This window comes from Pelodiscus sinensis, chromosome 1, assembly GCF_052426305.1.
Source record: "Pelodiscus sinensis isolate ZL-2025 chromosome 1, ASM5242630v1, whole genome shotgun sequence".
Taxonomy (NCBI): domain Eukaryota; kingdom Metazoa; phylum Chordata; order Testudines; family Trionychidae; genus Pelodiscus; species Pelodiscus sinensis.
The window spans coordinates 4833316-4855963 of record NC_143052.1 but is presented as its reverse complement, the minus strand read 5'-3'; the positions used below and the strand labels follow the sequence as shown (position 1 = coordinate 4855963).

The 22648-nt window shown below is 47.2% G+C and overlaps 1 protein-coding gene across 1 annotated transcript in view; it reads right to left on the bottom strand.

Moving 5' to 3' along the window:
- The window catches only part of NET1 (neuroepithelial cell transforming 1), a 58984-nt gene that overhangs the window by 21206 nt on the left and 15130 nt on the right, over positions 1 to 22648 (bottom strand). Inside the window, exons 2-3 of the mRNA XM_075925038.2 lie at positions 13544 to 13610; positions 4514 to 4573 (exon numbers count right to left, since the gene is read on the bottom strand). Coding sequence (XP_075781153.1) covers positions 4514 to 4573; positions 13544 to 13610 — 127 coding nt within the window. The remainder of the gene's footprint in view (positions 1 to 4513; positions 4574 to 13543; positions 13611 to 22648) is intronic.

The following is a 22648-nucleotide window of genomic DNA, read 5'->3' as shown; positions in this document are numbered from 1 at the left end:
GTTCAATTCTCTGCTCCACTACTGTCTTCCTGTGTGACTTTGGACAAGTCTCTCTGTGCTATAGAGCCCATCTGTAAAACGGGGCTAGGAGTGCACTGCTTGTGTAGTGCAGGTGGTCAGACTAGATTATCCTAATTGTCTCGTCTGGCCTCACAATTTATGCATTTGATACAGCTATCTCCAGGTTTTATGGGGACAGGATTTAGTAGGGTTTTTTAAAAACCTACTCCAATAGTTACAAATACTAGATTAAACAACTCATGAATTTGATGAGATTACGGGTAACATTTTCAGAAGCACTTCAGCAGCTTAGGAGTCTAAGGTTATGTCTACACTGGCCTGCTATGCTTTGGTTTGGTTTATTGGGGTATGAATAGCAAGGCGCACCTAAGTGCCACACAATAACTCCTCCCTGTGGAGGTTGGGGGAGCACACTACAAGGTTCCTAGCTCACATTATGTAATCCTCTTCAAAATGGCAAGTAGGGCTATTTTAATTTGCTTCCACAGCACCCACACTCTAGAGTTATAGCGCAGCGCTTTGGTACACGCTGCTTTTCACACCCCTGTAGTCACCCTCAGTCCCCTGGTCAAAAATGACTTGAGCACTTACTGCTGGATGAAATGTTACCCTAAAGCCTTGACTCGAATGGCTTTAAGGGTTTTCGAAACTGTGCCAACTGTGTTAAAAGGCACGTACACACTTTAAATACACACAACGTAAGGGCAGGCATTATCAGAGCTATTAATAACATTTTTAAAAGGGTGTCAAAGTGTAATTTGTAGGTGTGACCCCAACGCTACCAAGTAAGAGTGACAGACCATTTAAAAAGAAGGTGAAATGTCAAGTCCAACAAAAGACACTGTGTGAGCTTTTAACTCTTTGTGCTTTGGGGCTTTTCCCTCCCTGCAGAAAAGACAGTTTTCTTTTTCCATAGCTGGTGCTCTTCAGGAGGTGTCTTGGAGACTGGTGTTCGAGATGTGTCCATTCCACGCGAAACCTCCCCGCCCCAACTCATCCTCAGTTCCTTCTTGCCAGAACTCAGACAGTGGGGAAGGAGTCATGGATTGGACATCTTGAAGAGCGCCAGTTACAGAAAAAGGGATTTTTTTTTCTTCAAGTGCTTGTGTGAACCACACCCACTAGGGGCTATGTCTAGACGGCAAGCAGTACTTTCAAAAAAGCAAGCCGCTTTTTCAAAACAGAGCACCCAGGCAGCACTTCAAAAAAAGGCGTTCTTCCTCATGAAATGAGGAGAACCGCTGTCGAAAGAAAAGCCGCGATCTTTCGATTTAATTTCGAAAGTATGTGGCTGTAGTCTAGACGCAGGTGCATTTTTTTTCGGAAAAAGGCTACTTTAAAAAAAAAACTGCCCTGCAGTCTAGATACAGCCTAGGTGAGTGGATTACATGGCACTGAGACCACTTACATTTGCTCATGTCCATTCCTTGTTAGGTGACTCTCAAGCAGTACCAACTGAGTTGGGCAGGAGTTTATGGACATAGAATCATAGAACTGGAAGGGACCTCGAGAGGTTGAGTCCAGTCCCCTGCCCTCACAGCAGGACTAAGCACTGTTTAATCATCCCTGACAGGTGTCTGTCTAACCTGCTCTTAAATATCTCCAGAGATGGAGATTCCACAACCTCCCTGGGCAACTTATTCCAGCGTTTAACCACCCTGACAATTAGTAAGTTTTTCCTAATATCCAACCTAAGCCTCCCTTGCTGCAGTTTAAGCCCATTGCTTCTTGTCCAATCCTCAGAGGCCAAGGAAAACAATTTTTCTCCCTCTTCTTTGTGACACCCTTTTAGATACTTGAAAACTGCTATCGTGTTCCCTCTCAGTCTTCTTCTTTCCAAACTAAAAAACCCAATTCTTTCAGTCTTCCTTCATAGGTCATGTTTTCTGACCTGTAATCATTTTCCCCCCCTCTTCTCTGGACAATTCTTCCACATCTTTCTTGAAATGCGGTGCCCAGAACTGAACACAATACTCCAACTGAGGCCTAATCAGCGCAGAGTAGAACGGAAGACTGACTTCTCGTGTGTTGCTCACAGCACTCCTGTTATTGCAGCCCAGAATCATGTTTGCTTTTTTTGCAACAGCGTCACATTGTTGGGTCATATTTAGCTTGTGGTCCACTATGACCTTCAAGATCCCTTTCTGCAGTACTCCTTCCTAGACAGTCGCTGAAGTTTGTAACACAGCTGTGCTGAAACCAGCATTACTCCTGGCTTCTTGGGTGACAGTATAATGTTCTGTAAATGTGTGAACACCCAAGACCTTGCCATGGCTCTACAGCTGTCCTAGATGGGGACATGGGCCAGGAAGACTGCTGGGGACACCTGTGCTCTTGTCGAGTAGGCCTTCAGAGGCAGCGGTTGGACCTGTGCTAACTCCAAACAGGTCTGGACGCAGGAATTAATCCAGTTAGAGATCCTCAGAAGAGAGTGGAAGGCCCTTCATCCTAACCTTCATCATCATCCTTGGGGCCTGCCATCTGGGGAAGAGAATGACAGTGCTGGCACAATAGATGTCACCACTTCAACTATCTGCTCAGTGGGGCATCCACCCTCCTGTCTAGAGCATTTGGGAGATTCCCAGCAGGGCAGCCTTCATCTCTGGTGGACAGGAGACTGGGGCTGAAGGTTTGTTGGAGCCTACGGACACCAGCTTGTGCCCATAGGGCATCAGTGTAAACCACCACGAGTTGCAGGGGAGCCAAGGTACCAGGAGAATCCTGATGACGCCGGCAGGAGGTTTGGTGCCGTATATGGAGGACCCCGGTTGGACTCTGAGGTGTGGGAGGGAAGGGAATGGCAGCGTGGGAGGTAAACGTGTGCACCAAAGACCACATGGCCGCTTGACAAACGTCTTGGACAGGGACATGTGCCAGAAAGGCCATTGGTGAGGCCTGCTGACAACCAGCATTGGTGGGAAGAAGGAACTGATGGAGGGGGCGGTCAGCAGGTGCTTATACCTAGCCATATGGGCGTCACTCGAGGGGTCTCTCCTGCCATCCTACGGTATCCAGCAAGGGAAAATCTTCCCAGCAACTGTGCACATGGCACACACACTGAAAATGGAATGCACATGAGCAATCTCTCTCGAAGAAGAAAATAAACTTTAACTTTGTACAGCAGAAAGTTCACAACAAACAGACTGGAGAGAAAAAGGCTTTGCTAGAGCAAAGGAACATTCCAGCACCATCACTGGGGGTAAAAAGGAACCGAGGGTGAGGCCAGCTGGTGGTACCTCTTATACCTGTGGGCATTGTTCCAGGGGGCGCCAGACCCAGTCTCCTATAGATACCACTGAGGGGAAAACATGGTGCCGGTATATGTGGCAAATAGACACACTCAACATTGAATGGGCCTGAGAAAACACCCGAGAAAAGTCTCTATTAAAAGGCAAATAAATTACCTATAACTTTCATTTTTCTCCCCAATCGTGACCCACCGCGGTGTCAGAGTTTGGGTATTTCTGTCCAACCCAGCAGAATGTTTGGAACTGTTTTAAAGTTCCAGCTGGCACATTTACGGAACACAGCACTCCTAGAATTGCTGAGGAGTCATGGGCCTGGCCTACCCTTAAAAGGGGGTTACTGCAGTATGGCTATGGCACGCCAGCCCCCATAGCATAGACAAGCCCTGGGGAACCCCCCCAAAACCCAACCACCATGTGACACAGGAGCCCTGGTATTCTTTCTAGACTGATTTGAAGGAACATGCACTGAAATACCAGACAAAGAGAGAGAGGCTTGTCCAGAACAGTGGATCCACGGTATGTTTTCCTCTGTACAGAGTGATTATTCACGGAAAGCAGCAAGCTGTGACACTCCCGAACGCAACATAAGGTGGTTATAATGTCACGCTCAGTCACAAATATAAGCATGACAAAGGCCACAGAAGAGCGACTGTACGTCAGACAAATAACTCTCCACCAAAAAACTAGAAGCCAAGATTAAAAAGCCATAAAGCCTAGTGAGCTATGAATTCAAAAATTACTCCTTCCCAGAAGGAATAGCTCATTCCTCTTTCTCCCTCTGTTCTCAGAACTCGCTTGCAGTGAGACCGTCAGAAGAACCACACTACAACAAACAATCTTCCCTTGCCAAAGGATTAGGTTGGGGTGGATGGTCTCCTGGGAAGCAGATTTCTGATTCCCACCACATAATGCCCAGAACATTTACTTGAGCCACATTTTAACCATAAGCACACTGAAGCTTTCGATATGAAAACATTACATGCATCAAGTCCAATTTGCTCAAAGCGCCATGGTGTATATGCCTAAGTGAAACATGCTAATGAAACCAGAATTTGAAGTGTCATCGTTACCACTGTTCTTTTCCATCTCAAGTGCCGGTCACTGGAACGTGCTTATACTCTTCCTTTGGGCATCTTTCATAAGACATTAACCACTGGGGGATTTCTGGGGGCTCTATAAACTACAACAGCCCGACAGATGAAGCTGGTAGAGCACCATGTTGAACAGCAGAATGCTTGGCTTACCTTAAAATCAAGGCTGCAAAGACTGACAACGTCGTCATCTTTCTCCCTCCGCTTCCTTTTCTGTAATAAAAGAAACCGATCATGTTGATCCTTTTGATTACACTTTAGAAAGCATGCCTCATTTTGGAAGCAATCTAAGGATGCTCTCCTTACAACACTGGCAGAATTAGGAAAAACCACCTGGACGTGTCATTTGGCTGCATTCACACACCATACACTTGTAAGTTTATTTGTTCCTTTATGCTCCCCACAATTATGGCTGTGAAGAAAAGACAGCAAGGAAAAACTAATGCAATGGAGACAGTGCATCCATGTGGCAGTTAGCACTTTGAATAGATTCAGGGATTTACTTAAGGACATTAGATACTTTGTATGGTTTCCAAGCTCAGCAGTTAATAACAAAGTCGGGATTTTCACAGGAATCTTGGGGTACGTCTATACAGCAGCTTTATTTCAGAATAACTGACGTTATTTCAAAACAACATAGTGTGCATCTACACTACAAGCCTTTATTTCGAAATTAAAAAATGGCGAGCTGGAGGACTTCTTACTCCGACTCCTGTAACCTTCATTCCACGAGGAGTAAGGGAAGTTGGAGGAAGAGTGCTCACTCAGACGTCCTGCTATGTAGAAAGCGCCGAAAAACGAATTAAGCTATTTTGACTTCAGCTATGCAATTGACGTAGCTTAATTCGACTTTAGCCCTGCTGTATAGATGTGCCCTAAGGGAGCACGGTGCCAGCTCCCACTAAAAGACAATTGGATTTGGGGTTCTAGAATCCTGAAGAGGACTTCGATGATTCCATTATTCCCCAAGAGGTAACCCCACCAGCACATATGGGCTCCTCAGCGAAGCCTAAGGAGGCCTTGAGAATTCTAGTAATGTTAGTGAGAGTCCCCTTATATATCCTACATTGTATCTTGTAGTTCCCCTTCGGGATTCCAGAAATCCCACCTTGTTTTACAGTCCTTTCATTGATACTTTTCTACCCCAATAAGTCTTAGCAGTACATACTATGCTGTTTCTACAGGATAACAATTACAGTCAGACAAATTGACGATTACATGTTAATTACAAAGTACAGTAATCCATGAGCTCACAAAAGTACTTCCCTCCTTCTGCAGTTTCAGCTAACCAAAGTTAGAGTTTCCAGTCACTTTTACTCTGTCCGAATATTTTAGTTCTAAAAGACAATATACAAACTTCCCAGCCAAATGACTGAGGTCCATCTGTAGATTAAGGGAAAGCTTTTTACAGCGTATGTGTGCAGCATTTCATTTGTGAGGCGTGTACAGATTTCAGTTCATTATTTCAAAAGAGTTTTGGCTGGTTTGATACTCACATTGGCTGCTTAGATTAAATTCAATAAAAAGTTCAAAACAGATTTTTAATAGAACATGCCACAATGCAAGGTTTTAAGACACCACACCTTTTGGGTTTGAAGATTTTCCTCTCCCTTTATGTAAGTCAAGTGTATTAATGTCTTTAACACACAGCCCCAGACTTTAAAGCCAAGCCAAGGTTTTGTTTTTAATCTGGCTAGACATGGGTAATAGGCGCTGCATTGCTCGGCTCCCCATTTCCTCTGCCCAACATAGTTTCATTCAAAATGTAGACATTTGACCACAGAGCCAGCTGTATCATTCTTACATGGCACCAGGACAGAAACGAATTCCAAGAAAACCACCTGTTGAAACAGCTCAAAGCCGGAGGCTTAACCAGCATAGCAGAAGGGCAACCATGATAAATACTGTTTTATGACGTGTGTCTGGCTAGCGATAGTCACAATTAAAGACATGATATGTAAAACCCTCGTGAAAGGCGGGTCATGTGGAAAAGATATTTCTCTGAAAGGTATTAGACTGTAAAAAAAAGAAGTCAGGAAGTATTATTTAGGCTACTCTAGAGGCATTGGGAAAAAGCATGAAGCATTTTTAAATGAAACTCTGAGGTAAAAGTCTTTCCAAAACATGTAAGCAAACCTGGATAAAGACAGACACAAAACGACGCCATTAGTATTAGCATTAAACAACCCTCAGGGACTGAATGTCATGATCCAGTAATGCATCAGAGGAAAACAGTGTTTTTCAGGCTGCAAATAATTCAAGTCATCTCCTTTTCTCCCACCCATTCTGTTTCACTAGGAACATTTGCATGAAAATAGCTGGCAAATACCTAAGGAACAAAAGTCCTTCCTGATGCTTATTGTCAGCCTGGAAGTCCTCAGGTGTGGAGTGTGCATCAGGGCTCAAACTCCTAAAGATCACAGAGCCTGTTTTCAGGCAAAAGTCTTGTAACAAAAAATAATACTGTACCCTGTTTTCTGTGTTGCTGTAGCCTTGTGGCACTAGACGTGAAAGAAAAATGTAGAAGCAAATGAAGTAAAATCTTAAATGAGCCAAAATATTCCATAGAATCTCTATGGATAGTAATTCCATGCTCCAATAATAAGAATATAGCTGTAGGGATATATTATTGACCACTTGATCAGGACAGTGATAGTGACTATGAAATGCTAATGGAGATTAAAGAGGCTATAAAATTTAAAAACGCAATAGTGGGGGATTTCAACTATCCCCATATTGATTGGGTACATATCACCTCAGGACAGGATGCAGAGATAAAATGTCTTGATACCTTAAATGACTGCTTCTTGGAGCAGCTGGTTCTGGAACCCACAAGAGGAGAGGCTGTTCTTGATTTAGTCCTAAATGGAGCACAGGATCTGGTTCAAGAGGTCAATATAACTGGACTGCTTGGAAACAGTGACTCTAATGTAATAAAATTTAACATCCATGTGGTGGGAAAAACACCTCAGCAACCCAACGCTGGCATTTAATTTCAGAAAGGGGAACTACACAAAAATGAGGAAGTTAGTTAAACAGAAATTAAAAGGTACAGTGACAAAAGTAAAATCTCTGAAAGATGCATGGAAACTTTTCAAAGACACCATAATAGAGGCCTAACTTAAATGTGTACCCCAAATTAAAAAACATGCCAACGTGGCTTAACAATCAGGTAAAAAGCGGTGACAAATAAAAAGATATCTTTTAAAAAGTGGAAGCCAAATCCTAGTGAGGAAAATAGAAAGGACCATAAACTTTGTCAATTAAATGTAAAAATATAATAAGGAGTTTGAAGAACAGCTAGCCAAAAACTCAAAAAGTAATAGTAAAATGTTTTTTAAGTACAGTAAACTTCCAATACTCTGGCACCTTTAGGACTCGGGGTGCCGGATTATCAGATATGCCAGACTATCGGAAGGGGGGGCTATGAGGGGTCTGGGATGGGGTGGGGGGGATGCCACCCCAGACCCCTCAGACTCCCCTTCCGATAGCCCGGCTCTGCCCCAGGCGTCCCTGATTCAGCCGCTGCTGAAACTGACCAGCAGCGGCTGAATCAGGACGCCTGGGGCAGGGCAGTTGGAGTGCTGCCGGGTTGGTCTGGTAGTGCCGCTCCTTGGCGCTACTGGACCAACCTGGCAGCACCCCAGCTGCTCTGCCCCAGGTGTCCCCAAGTCAGCCACTGCTGATACTGATCAGTGGCTGACTCCAGGGAGCCCGAGGCAGAGCTGCTGCTAGTCAGTTTCAACAGCAGCTGAATCGGGACGCCTGTGACAGAGCAGCTGGGGTGCTGCCGGGTTGGTCCCCGCAGCGCTGCACCTCAGTGCTGCGGGGACCAACCTGGCAGCACCCCAGGTGCTCTATCCCAGGTGTACCCAAGTCAGCTGCTGCTGAAACTGACCAGCAGCTGATTCCAGGAAGCCCGGTGCAGAGCAGCTCTGCCTCTGGCTTCCTGGAGTCATCCACTGGACAGTTTCGAATCGGGGACAGCTGGGGTGTTGCCAGGTTGGTCCTGCAGCGCTACGGGACCAACCCGGCAGCACTCCAGCTGCTCTGCCCCCAGCTTCCCCGATTCAGCCGCTGTTCAGTTTTAGCAGCGGCTGAATCGGGGAAGCTGGGGGCAGAGCAGCTCCAATGGTCCGGCTGCCCAGAGCACTTCCGGGTTCCTGATGGTGCCGGACCATCAGAAGTGTCGGACCATCGGAGTTTTACTGTACATCAGAAGCAGGAAGTCGGCTAAGCAACCAGTGGGGGCCCTTGGACTATCGAGATGCTAAAGGAGCCCTCAAAAATGAAAAAGTCATAGCAGAGAAGCTAAATGAATTCTTTGCTTCAGTCTTCACAGCTAAGGATATTGGGGAGATTCCCAAACCGGAGCCATTCTTGTTAGGTGACAAATCTGAGGAATTGTCCCAGATTGAGGTGTCATCAGAGGAGGTTTTGGAACAAATGGATAAACTTAACAGTAACAAGTCACCAGGATCTGATGGCATTCACCCAAAAGTTCTGAAAGAACTCAAATGGGAAACTGCAGAACTATTAGCTATGGTTTGTAACCTATCCTTTAAATCGGCTTCTGTACCTAATGACTGGAAGATTGCGAATGTGACGCCAATATTTAAAAAGGGCTCTAGAGGTGATCCTGGCAATTACAGACTGGTAAGTCTAACGTCAGTACCGGGCAAATTAGTTGAAACTACAGTAAAGATTAAAATTATCAAACACATGGATGAATATAATTTGTTAGGGGAAAGTCAACATGGTTTCTGTAAAGGGAAATCATGCCTTACTAATCTGCTAGAGTTCTTTGAGGGGGTCAACAAACATGCGGACAAGGGGGATCCAGCGGATCTAGTATACTTAGATTTCCAGAAAGCCTTTGACAAGGTCAAGAGAGGAAAACTGTTACCTCGCCCACCTTGCTTCTCTAAAAGCAATATGGTCATATTGGTGCCAAATATGGGACCATGCAAAGATTTCTAGTGAGCTGGTCCCACATCAGCGTCAAGATGGAACCCAACTTTTAGTGTGGCTACCCATAATCCCCTGGGCCTTGACTGTGAACATGCCATGCAATGTTTGAGAGGAGGGCTAATGTAGACATGGGAATGGGGGAAAAAGAGGTTGGGTTAGGTGGCTGTGTTGCCCATTGGAACCCGAGAAATAGGCCAGGTCTAAACTGCAAACTTTGACAGCACAGCCACGTCGCTCAGGGGTGCGATGAAGTGTGATGTGGTGACCAACAGATACGCTGACCATATGTTCCAAATTTAAATACTCTATCCCAGTGTCCCCATCAAGTAGTGAAATGTCCCGGAAAGCCCCGCTGGACATATTGCCACTTGATGGGGACACCGGCTTGCAGGTATGAATGGCTCCGTGCCATTGCTCCTCGTGTGGTGCAGCAGCCTCATCTGCTCAGTACAGCGGCCCCATTGGAGTTTTGCTGGGGGGCAGCTGGGCTGGCTTCCGGTGGAGCGCGGTTTCCAGCCAGCACACCACTCACTGCTCCACCACCATGCGCTTCTCTCCCTCCCCTCACGAGACTGCCTCTGCCACACGGAGCCCCCGGTCTGGCAGCGCCACCTCCTCCACTAGGCTGCTTGTTAGTACAGCAGCTCCTGCCGCTGCCGCCATGGGATCCAAGGCAAAACCTGAAGGAGCTGCCCCGGACCTCTGGATTTTGGAGTTGCTGCCTCAGCCCCAGCAGGGGCTGCGCCGAGTCCAGCTGGGGCGGCTGCAGGACAGGATGCGCTCAGGCTCAGCAGGTACGGTCTGTGCACTGCTGCTCTCACTCCCCCGCCCCTCCCCTCCCCGCAGGCAACGAGCCTGGTCTGGCAGGGAAGGTTGGGATTTCTTCATGCCCCGCCCACAGCACCCTCGCAGCTGCACCAGGATCCCCGCTGTGTGTGGGGGGGGGGGGGTGAGCACTCTCCCCCTTTCCACCCCACTGGGGGAGCAGCAGTGCACTGTCCAGAGGCTTCCCCTGCTGCAAGGGGGCGCAAAGCCAGGTAACCATCCCCCTCATGCCCAGACCCCCACACCCCAATCCCTCTCACTCACTCCCCTTCCCCCACCAAGATCCTGCACCCACAACTTGCTCCAACACGCTCCCTTCCTCCTGCACCCTAACTCCTGGCCAGACACACTCTCAACTGTCCAGAAACCCTACCCCCAGCCTGCTTCTGCACCCCACTTCCCACACAGACCTCGCAATCTCTCCCCCTTCTGCACCCTATCTCCTTCACCTCATCCCTATCCCACACACCAGCAACCCTGTCCCCCATACTGAACCTCTCATTTTTGTCCCACCCCAGAGCCTAAGGGGGTCCATAAAATCCACTAACTCTGGAAGCCCAGAAAAATAAATCTGGCCTATGGAAAGCCCTGAACCTCAGTCCTCCCGGTCTCTTTCCCTCGTCCCGTGTGGCTGGCGCGCCAGAGGAGCGTGATGTCTTAGTTGGGGGCGGCTTTGGAGGAGGTTTTTTTGCTTCTCACTTTGTGTGGTCCCCAACTGATTTTTCTGTGGGTCAGTGGCCCCGATCCAAAAAAGGCTCCCTACCCTTGTCATGAAGAAAACATTGAAACCTTGCGAGTTGGACATAAATTAATATATTGCTTTATTTAAAATGAAGTTTGATAAACTAACATGAGAAAGTTAACACTTAATCTGTTTAATAATTTAAATTAAACTGTTCTCCCTAGCAGCAGCACAAGCAAAATGGCTCCGGCATAATTATGTAATTAACGGTGAGTTTCCATTAGCAACTGTTGGTCCGCAGAAAGGTTTACATTGAGCCAGGTGGTTCACAGGCCAAAACATTTGAGAATCACTGAAACAGAGGCAAACCCGGCCTCTCCCCAGTTAATGCAATGCAAATTAGGTTAATGCAATTGCAGAAGAGTTGCATGGGAAGGTCCTAGGGGGCCCAAACCTACCCCTGTTGATAGAGGACAATGGAAGGCATTCTTAGAGGAGTCACATGACACCCCTTACTTCCAGTCATGTTGTCCATCTTGACCCCGGGAGTACTACCTCCAGGAGTGGGATTTCTTGTGGCAGGCAGACGTGGCTAATGGGAATCAGGGGGCATGGCTAACAGGTCCCTAATTTTGGTTCAAAAAATATGGTCACCATAAACATAGATGTACCATGGAAACATCCTTGTATAGATGCAGTCACACCAGCATAGCTTATTTCATTTGGGGAGGAAGGGCCCTGGCTCGAACAAGCTCCGGTGGCAAAATCAGTTTTGCTGGTATAGCTGGATTCACACTAGATGTGCAGAGAGAGATTGCTGAACAGGAATTCATTTACAAATTTGACACTGTCCACTTGGGCTTCAAAAAAGATATTAACTGATTAACGCACTACAAAGCCAATTTCCCCTGCCTTTGACATCCACATTTTCACATCAAAAGCTATGAATGGGACACATCCAGCCCACTTAATTAGCCTCATTAACCCAGGTCCTGCAATTGTCAGATAACTGCTTTTGCTGTTATATACACACACCTTGGATCCTGTTATTTCCACTCCAACTCATCTGATGAAGTGGGTTTCACCCACAAAAGCTCATGGTCGTACCTATTTGTCAGTCTGCAAGCTACCACAAGACTACTCGTTTTTAAAGTTACAGACTAACACAGCTACCCCTCAGATGTTTTGCTAATATAGGAAGTCCCCGGGTTACGTACAAGATAGGGACTGTAGGTTTGTTCTTAAGTTGAATTTGTATGTAAGTCGGAACTGGTACATATTGTAGGGGAAACTCTAGCCAAACATTTCTCCAGAGCTCAGTTTTATTCTCCCACACCTCACTTCCCTCAGTCCTCTATTCTCAAGCTGAGGTGTCTGCTGAGAAAAGCCGCTCCACGTCTCCCTGGTCTGCTGGGGGGGGGTGTGGAGGGGGGCGCTAGCTTCGCGTCTCCCTGATCTGCTGGGGGGAAGCAGCTAGTGCGGGGTTGCCTCACCCCGTTTGTAAGTAGGGATCCGACATAAGTCGGATCCATGTAACCCGGGGACTGATATAAGTACACCAGCAAAGCCTTCCAAGGGTAGATGTGGCCCTAAACTCTGTAGCAACGATGCAGGCTCAAAGAAAACAGAACCCAGGGATTCATCCTCCCGCCTCATGCCTTCTTTGAGCTGCTTTCGTCACATATTCATGCTCATTTAAGTAAAGTGAATCCTTCCTTAAACACGTGAGCCCTCCTTACTGTTGGTAACCATGCGGAGAGAAGCCCCAGTCTGAAGAATTCTCTCGAGTTCACCCAGAACTTGTCTCCAGTAAGTCACAGGATGAAGGAGAAACAAAGTGCACTGAGAGATTAAGAACAGGTAGTTGTGACTGATAGGGGGAACTGGTGGGGGAATGTAGATAAACAGTTAATTTGTTCATCATCAGTCTCCTTGCAGTTCTCATTGGTGAGGTATGAAATCTAGCAACATTAACTTAACATCAGAGAATAAAGCAGTAGCATACCAAAGAAAAAAGCAGAGGGAAGCACACACAGAAAACAGAAATAACATTATTGCTTCAAATGCTTTCAATCTGTGACACAGGAGCAGGATGGCTTGAGTGAATCTAATCCGCATTGTGGTTCAAAAATGAATATTAAGTTAATTTGTATCCACCAGCTAAAACTTGAGGGTTTTTTGAATTAAGTCAGCTTTTAATTTCCCCTACTTCGCTGCATTATTATTTACACAACCTGCCCTAATGCGTGACCAAAGGAAGGCAAGCCAAAGAAGGAATTAGGCAGAATATAGCACCAGGGTTACTACAGTAAGGTTTATGGTTGCTTCAGTTATTCTACCTGTAAATCAGATACAGATTTTCTCTGTTACAAAAGATTACTCTGTAGGCCTGTTCTAAATCCTGTTTCAAGTACCAGCCCAGTCACATTTTTCCTGCCAAGTGAGCAAAAGCTGTAGCCCAAATAAACACAAGGACTATCTTGAGAGACCCACAAGCGTACAAATAAGTGAAGGCCAACAATAGCCACTCAAGAGTCTCAGAATGGCTCAATGAGGAAGCGTTTGTATTTGCCTAACCAGAAAGAGAACAGCATGTTTCTTTCTCCCTCATCCAGGAAGAAGGAACATTACCTGCTTGTTTATTTAGATTATTTCTGATGGCATGTCAAATGCTTGTTAACAATTACAATACAGGCTTTACTCACCAGCGTGAAGTCCCAGTGGGGCCCAGGAGTCAGGAAAGTGAAAGAGCTGCCTCGTCGCAAAGGGTATCTGAGAGTTGAGAATGGAGAAAGATACATCAATTGAGAACGCAATTGAGACAGTAGCTGCAGTTCACAGAATCATAGAGCTGGAAGAGATGTCAGGAAGTCATCAATTCAATCCCCCTTTCCCTTTGAATTGTTTTACAAGCCTGTGATGTAACATCCCACGCTAACCAGGTCAAATCTGAGCAAGCGTCCCAAACTACAAATGTAAAATCCTGTTTAAAAAATTAACAGCTTAAACGTTAAGTTTAACTGGTTAACTAGGAATGCCTGGGCAGGAGCCGCTCCAGTCAGCGAGGGTAAGGGTGATGCTTACTGGGTGACCGGTTAACCCTTTATATCCCTATCCCCAATCTGCTCTCAATACTTGTATCCTCTGGGACAAATCCCTTTCCTGTAGAGGTTTTCAACTCAAGGTAACTGACATACAATAGCCAAATCCAACATCCAGGAACTCGTTCCAAATGGATAGCTCCTGGCCTGGACAGAACCATGCCAAGAAGATAGGCCATGCTCAACATAATCTGCCCCAGCAGGACACCACAAGAGACTCAGGCTTCTGTTGGCGTTCTTCAGAGGCACGTCTCTGTAAGCTGAAGGGAGGCGAAGATGCTGAAGATCTGAAATCAGTGGAAGTTGTGACTAGCAAACGCCCTGGAGAGGAATCACGGGCGTTTGCTAGTTTGAGCCCTTCACACCCCAGTTTTCCAGCAGCTTTCACGAGGCAGGCCAGGCCACAAGGCATGGCAAGACACATTAGAGCAGCACAGACCTCTGCCTGGCGTGCTGCACTGGTAATCTGAACAAGTGGGGAGATGCATGGATGCAAGGCTGACTAAGGAAAGTACCATAACTAAGCAGGGTGGAGGCACGTCAGTTTGATATAGTTCAATTGTTGCACGTAGAGTGAACAAACTAATCTGATGCAACCTCCCCATCCAGACAAGCTATGAAGGTATGTCTACACTGCAGCTGGAACAAGTCTCCCGGCCTGGCTCAGACCCGATTAACTTGGCTTGAGCTTAGACACTAAGAAGAGCTGTGTGGACGCTGTGGTTTGAGTGGCAGCTTGGGCTCTCCAGCATCTGAGCTCGGGTGGCTGGCCAGAGTGACTCTCAGAACTGCAACATCAGCACTACAGTGTAGGGATGTTACAATGACATTAATCGACTAATCGATGGAATGTCCATCAACTATTTGATTAGCCGATAGGGGCGCTTACGCTGTGAAATGTAGCAAGAGACAGAAGTTCCGCCTTTGAAATGCGCAAGAGCCCCAAAGACTGAAACACCTTATGGAGCCTGAGGCCAGCAGAGTCCCAGTAGGGACTCTTGTACATTTCAAAGGTGGAATGCGACCGCCGTGCCCTTACCCCCTCCCACGGAGCTGGAGGGAACTGGCTTTTAAACTGGCTCCCCCAGCACCCTCTCTTCTCCTCCCTCCCCCGCTACCTCTTTCTGATAGAGGCAGCAAGGGGGGAAAGCAACTAGGTGACTATCTGATAAGCTTTTGCTTATCGGATAGTCAACTAGTCGCTTATATCTCTGCTGCAGCGTTTAGCACGCTAGCTGAAGCCAAGCTAGCGTGAGCCTGTCAACCCAGACTGGGAGGGTTGCTTCCAGCTGCAGTGCAGACAGACCCGTTGGAGTCCAATTATCCTGAACAATGCCACATTAAGGGGACCGGCTCGTTTTCTCCAAGAAACCCAGAAGTGAATGACTCCTAGCTGCGGTTAGTTATTCATTTGCATTCCTGAAAAGGGAGACTGCTCTTGGTAGACAATGAACTTGTATCATTCCTCCCCATATCCCTCCCTTCAGGACAGGCTGAGCAGACAGTTGGAGGGAACACAAGCATACAAGTAACATGCACCAGGTAGTCTCCCCAAGTTCACAAGGGGCTTAAAGAACAATGGAAAGAGACCACTAGGAGGAGGCTGAAGCAGGGAGCAATTGGGTTTAAAAGAAGGTATTTTCCGGATTAACTTTGTAGAGAGAACTGGAGAGGGTAAGTGAACACATTAAATGTTTTCCAGATGTAAGAGCTGCGACTATATTCTGCAGAGGCAAAGCTCTCCAAATTTGAGAGAGGATATTGAGACTGCCTGAAAGCCCAGAGAAATTGGCTGAGGTGTGCTGCCTCTGCTTAAGGAAATGAGGCGCTTACCAAAACCAGCCAAAAATAATTCCATCAGTCGTGTCGTGTCTGCCTTTCCCACAGGGCTGGAGAACATAGGAGTCTGTATTAAATACCGTGGCTTGCCTCCTGCAGTCCTGATCTCCATGTCAAAGGTACGCTCAGCTTAATGCCCAAAATCCAAAAAGCAAAAATGGGGCGTTGGCATTGGATCCGAAAAGTAAGCTGCAAAGGACTCTCAAAACCAGAAATCCATATGTAAGCAGGCAAAGGGACCTACCCCTGTTTGGCAAGGTAGCAGAGGAGACGAGTGTAACCCTGTTGGTGGGAGTTTGGGCTATTTGCTGTTTAACACATCACTGAAGATAGAACAGCCTAGGAGAGGAAACAAGCCAGCATGACAAGTTACAAGTCCAATGAAGTATTGTCAGTGTTCAGTGTCTTTCTGCAGCAAACAATTGGACTTTCAGATGCATGTAAGTGGCTTCTACTGAAGCCATGAAGAGCGCATAGAATTTGCCCTCAGAATTCGACCCCAGACAACTGCAGAAACAATTTAGGCCAACGATCTCATCCCAGAACAAAGTGAAGTGATGGCCTTTAGAATTCCAGTGCCGAGGGATAAATAGCAGTGAACAACAAGCGGCCACTTCTGTACGCCTGGCGTGGGCATGGCCGACGGGTATATCCGCAGCGTATTTTCTGTAATCATCTAGGAGGAGCTTAGAAAATTGAATACTTTGGTCAAATTATTTTCATAATGGTTTTTAAGTGTACTTCTTTGACCGGCTGAAAAGTGTTCTGTGTTTCACTGTTTCAAGTCAGGGGCTGGGGGGAAGGGGAAAAGGAAAGATGGACACAAAAGACTGTGTACATATTAATGCCATATCAGGGCTCCATGCCTTTAATTCTATTTGGGCAGAATAGCCATAAGTAAAAATCCACAAGGGGCACAAGATGGGCATCCCGCATCGGATCTGGATTTGTTTCAACAGGGTATTAGGGATGTAAGCAATGAGTCAACTACCCGATAAGCACATGCTTATCAGGTAGTCAAGGAGTGACTCGACTAGTCCACCCCCGCTGCATCTATCAGAGAAAGGCAGCAAACGGGAACCAGTTTAAAAGGCAGTTTCTGCCTCCCCCCCCCAACACTGTCTCCATGGAGGGGAAGGGGAGACAGAGGCGTAGCCGGGGGAACCGGATGGGAGCTGGGATAGCGGATTCCTGGCTCACGCTGGGTCCCCCCAGCTGTGCTTCTGCCTTTTAAATGTATTAAGAGCCTGCTTAATACATTTAAAAGGCAGGGCCTCAATGGGATTAGCTCCCAGGTTAGCTCTGCAGCTCCACCCGTTATCAACTAATCGAGTAGTTGATGGAAATTCCATCGACTACTCAATTAGCTGATTAAACACAATTTAACATCCCTACAGAGTAGAGAGAGACTTGGCAGAATTCAGGTTTGTCTGTCTGTACATTTCTATTATTATTGATGGGTGCGTATGGGGTTATCGACCTTTTCTGATAAAAATCAAATCCTTCCGGGCTTACGTTATATAGCACAAGGGAGCCCGCACCCTCCTGGCTAATGCAACGTCTTTCCAACTCATATTTAATGTAGCTTTCTTATTTCAGGTTTTTTTTAACTAAATGTGTACCCCTTAGTCAGCACCTGATCTTTGTACTTGTATTTCACGACTTACTCGGGAAGCTGCAGAAACACTTTCATCTGGTAGTTCCCATAAGGTTAAGTCCAACTAAAGATCCAAAATAAATTCTTTAGACAGGGCAGCAATTCTTTACAGGCAGTCCCCGGGTTACGTACAAGATAGGGACTGTAGGTTTGTACTTAAGTTGAATCTGTATGTAAGTCGGAACTGGCGTCCAGATTCAGACACTGCTGAAACTGACCGCCAGTTCTGACTTACATACAGAATCAACTTAAGAACCCCAGGCGTCCCCAAGTCAGCTGCTGCTGAAACTGATCGCAGCTGATTCCAGGAAGCCCGGGGCAGAGCAACTCTGCCTGGGGCTTCCTGTAGTCAGCGCTGGTCAGTTTCAGCAGAAGCTGACTTGGGGAGCCTGGGGCAGAGCAGCTGGGGTGCTGCTGGGTTGCTCCAGTAGCGCCGCTCCTGGGTGCTACTGGACCAACCTAGCAGCACCCCATCTGCTCTGCCCCAGGGTCCTGATTCAGCCGCTGCTGAAACTGACCAGCAGCGGCTGAATCAAGACCTGGGGCAGAGCAGCTGGGGTGCTGCAGGGTTGGTCCAGTAGTGCCCAGAGCGGGCGCTGCAGGACCAATCGGCAGCGCCCCAGCTGCTCTGCCCCAGAGTCCAAAACAAAAGCCTGGTCTGCTGGGGGGGGGGGGGGGGAGCACACTAGCTGCGCCCCCCCCCTCCCCAGCAGACCAGGGACACGGGGAGCAGAGCCTCTGAGGCGTTGCTCTGGCAAAGCCTCAGAGGGAGGGACCCCGCCGCTGCTGCGGCTTCAATCTGGGTGCCTGTGGTCTGCTGAGGACCGTCCCCAGCAGACCACAGGCACCCAGATTGAAGCGGCAGCAGCGGCGGTTCCCCGCGCCTCTGAGGCTTTGCTCTGGCAAAGCCTCAGAAGCGCGGGAACCCGCCCGGTGCCCCTGGTCTGCTGGAGACGGTCTCCAGCAGACCAGGGGCACCGGAGCAGCTTACGAACGGGGCTTTCTCGCCCCGACTTCCGGGGCGAGAAAGCCCCGTTCGTAAGTGCGGATCCGACGTAAGTCGGGGACTGCCTGTATTTCCTTCCCCGCTCACTCCCAACCCTTTCTTGTTTTCACTGCAGCTTGCTCTTTGCATTCACATCAGTTCAATGCTATTTGATTATGTGTATTACAGTGATGCAAACATTATGAAACAGGTAGATTATCCCAGTGAATGACATTTCACCTGAGATCTCCAACGGCGCAAGCCTTCATCCTTATGCCTTTGAATCTTAATTTAAAACCTAACAAAAATGGTCCCACCATGTTAAAAAAAGTCCAGTTCTGTATTAACTGACGGCCCCAATCAGGAATCCCAACGTGCGACACAGTGTAAAAATGAGACTAAGACTCTTGGGGCCGCACTCACCATGCTCCCAGATCTAAGACCACACCTAGAAAAAGAAAACTTTACCCGAAGAGAAACTAGTTGACAGAAGAGCTTGAAATCCTGGAAAGAAAAAAGGGAGGTGGAAGATCTTCATAGGAGGGATGTGAATGGTTAACCAGGTGATGCTTACTGGTTACGGGCAGAGGGCTGCTCCAGCCCCCCAGTGCCTACTGCAGGTCCAGGGGTGCTCCAGCCTCACCCGAGCAGCCATCGCCTGTGCTGGGGGAACCAGGCCCCTTCCCCACCCCCCGACGGCCACTGTTTAATTGCAGGGGCCTGGAACCTTGGTGGTGGGGGGCCCCCCACACAGGGGCCAGGAGCAGCTGGGCTAGATCAGCCCCTGCCTGTAGCGGAGGCTGCTCTAACCAGACCCCTGCTGGCCCCCTTAATTGGCTCAATGGCTAACTGAAGTGACAGCACTGCTTTTACCTGTATAAACAGGATTTTACATCCATAACTTGCATGATCATGAAACCCTCCTAATCAGTGCTCATTTCTCAGTTCCACAAGAAACTGCTCCATCGTCTGCAGCTGCACCATAACTGCCACTATCAATCCTAAATTATTTTTCCACAACTGGCTGGATAACTGTATTCAGAGAGTAGTTATTAATGGTTCACAATCCTGTTGGAAAGGTAGAACTAGTGGGGTTCTGCAGGAGTCTGTTTTGGGACCGGCTCTGTTCAATATCTTCATCAACGATTTAGATATTGGCATAGAAAGTACGCTTATTAAGTTTGCAGATGATTCCAAGCTGGAAGGGGTTGTGACTAATTTGGAGGATAGAGTCATAATTCAAAATGATCTGGACAAATTGGAGAAATGGTCAGAGGTAAACAGGATAAAGTTTAAGAAAGACAAATGCAAAGTGCTCCACTTAGAAAGGAACAATCAGTTTCATACATACAGAATGGGAAGCGACTGTCTAGGAAGGAGTACGGCAGAAAGGGATCTAGGGGTTATAGTGGACCACAAGCTGAATATGAGTCAGCAGTGTGATGCTGTTGCAAAAAAAGCAAACATGATTCTGGGATGCATTAACAGGTGTGTTGTGAGCAAGACACGAGAAGTCATTCTTCCGCTCTACACTGTGTTAGTTAGGCCTCAGTTGGAGTATTGTGTCAGTTCTGGGCACCGCATTTCAAGAAGGATGTGGAGAAATTGGAGAGGGTCCAGAGAAGATCAACTAGAATGATGAAAGGTCTAGAGAACATGACCTATGAGGGAAGGCTGAAAGAATTGGGTTTATTTGGTTTAGAAAAGAGAAGATTGAGGGGGGACATGATAGCAGTTTTCAGGAATCTAAAAGGGTGTCATAAGGAGGAGGGAGAAAACTTTTCATTTTGGCCTCTGAGGATAGAACAAGCAGCAATGGACTGCAACAAGGGAGGTTTAGGTTGGACATTAGGAAAAAGTTCCTGTCAGGGTAGATGGTGGTTGTGGTATCTCCATCTCTGGAGATATTTAAGAGCAGGTTAGATAAATGTCTCTCAGGGATGGTCTAGACAGTATTTGGTCCTGCCATGAGGGCAGGGGACTGGACTCGATGACCTCTCGAGGTCCCTTCCAATCCTAGTATTCTATGATTCTATGAATGTCCCTTAATCTGCCATCAGAGAAACCTTAATCCTGCAGTCCTTCCCGCAGCCCCGCACATCCCAGAGGATCATGTGTCCTGTACTTACAGCACCGCTGAGAGCAGAACAGAGCTTCCCAGCACAGAACTTCTGTCAGAGAGAACTGGACCTCTAGCTCCCAGAGATCCAGGCCCAATTCAGTTCTACCCAGAGAACAGCAAAAAAAGCTCCCAAAAGACATTGCAGCAGGCAGCAGAGCCCGGCACACTACGACAACGTTTCTCAACCAGTGGTACGAGTTCCCTTTGGGGTACTTAAGAGAAGTCTGGGGGGTACGTCAACAACTGAAATTTGGAGAAACCTGAAGTTTTGTTTTAAGTTTTACAGCGCTTTAATTATTTTTGTACTTTTTACACCCAAAAATTTCATCGCCCGCCTGGCTATGATTAAGTTGTTTAAACAAATGTGTTGCAATGGTAGAAAAAAAAATGGTGTGTCTGAAAACTGTAGGTACTGGGGGTACTTTCTTTTTTTTTTTTTTAAAGGGGTACTTTATAAAAAAGTTTGAGAAACACTGCACTAGGATACTCATTAGTGATGCACATTGCATCCTCACGTGCATTTCCTGGTGAGTATGTACTGCTCTAATACAGGCAGGCATACATGTGCACAAGCGACACACAGACATTGACAACTGTGTGCCATCATCATTTGCATCAACAAAAGTTTGTAGCCCAAACATGGTCTTAAAACTTATTCGTGTTTCCAGTGAACTTCAGACCAGTGGAAAATTTCCAGTAAGAGGGCAAAAAGCGTGTTCCAGAATTAGCTGGTATTAGCTGTATTTTATGTGACTTTCTCCACTTAAGCCTCAAGTCTCTATTTTGAATGCTCTCATGGGAGACTAAGAAGGACCAACTAATTCAATGTGCCCAGAACACACAAAAGCAAGATTTCCACTCCACGTGCTATGCCAGCTGAGAATGTTTATATTCAAAACTAGAGAAGATATTTTGAGTTCTTGTGGGAACAAGTTTTGATTCAAAAACACATAAGAAGCCATCACAAGAGACCAGTTCAGACACACTTTTAAAGCTGGATGGCACAGACTCTCTCATTTAAGGCCTGGTCTACACCGATTTCGCACTGGTACATGTTGCACCTCTAAAATCCAGGATTCTCCAGTCCACTAACATCCGTGGTCCAGCATGACCACAGATTTGTCCCGGCACACTGCAGCGGGGTGGGCGCCATGACTCAACTGGGCTGCGGGAGAGGGGGCGGGAGCTGGCGCACAGCTCAGCTGGGATGCAGGGGAGGGGGCCCGCCAGGAGCTGATGCATGGCTCAGATGGGCTATGGAGGGCCAGGAAGCCAGGTGGGAGGATGGCACAGAGGAAGCAGGAAGCAGGGGACCTGAAACGATATCCCCTAGTCCAGAATAATCTTTCATCTGGGACCAGTCAGGTCCTGAGGGCGCAGGACCAGGGAGGTCCAACCTGCATAACTATTTCAGTTAGTGGTTTAAGTAATTAAAACAACTTAATAATACACCACCAGCGTAGATGCAGCTAACCTGATGTAAGGCATCATACACAATGTAGCTTATTCCCATTCTTGTTCAGGAATAAGCTATACCAAGAAAAGGCACCTGTATATTAGGGATGTAAAATCCCATTTAATCAGTTAATCACAAACATTATATTTAATCGGTTAATTGCCTAAACAAAGGTGGACAGGATGGGGGACCCCTCAGCGCCTCTAACCCCAACACGCCAGGCCCGAGCTGCTCTGGCAGGGTTGCAGCATGAGCAGGGACTGTTCCAGCCGGACTGGCTGTAGTACCCCCGACCATGGCGGGCCCTGCCGGGCTGGAGCCCATGTCAGGCGGGGGGCTGCTCCAGCCCACAGGTTAACCATTCACATCCCTGCTGCATACCAGTATATCTACACCAGGAGTGCTGCTTTAACTATGCTGGTATAGTTAAAAAGGAACTGTTGTCCATAAAAAGCACTCAGTACCCTTTGTACAGCATTAGAGCAGGGGATTTGTGATAACTAGAGCACAGTATGTGGATTTATTTTATAAAAAACAAACAACATTTGCTTGGATCGGAAGCAATCCAGACTAGGGAGGTAAAGAGTTAGCTGGTAAGCATTGCCTTGCCAGCATGCTTTCCGAGGTACCCGGTTAACCAGCCCTTGGCC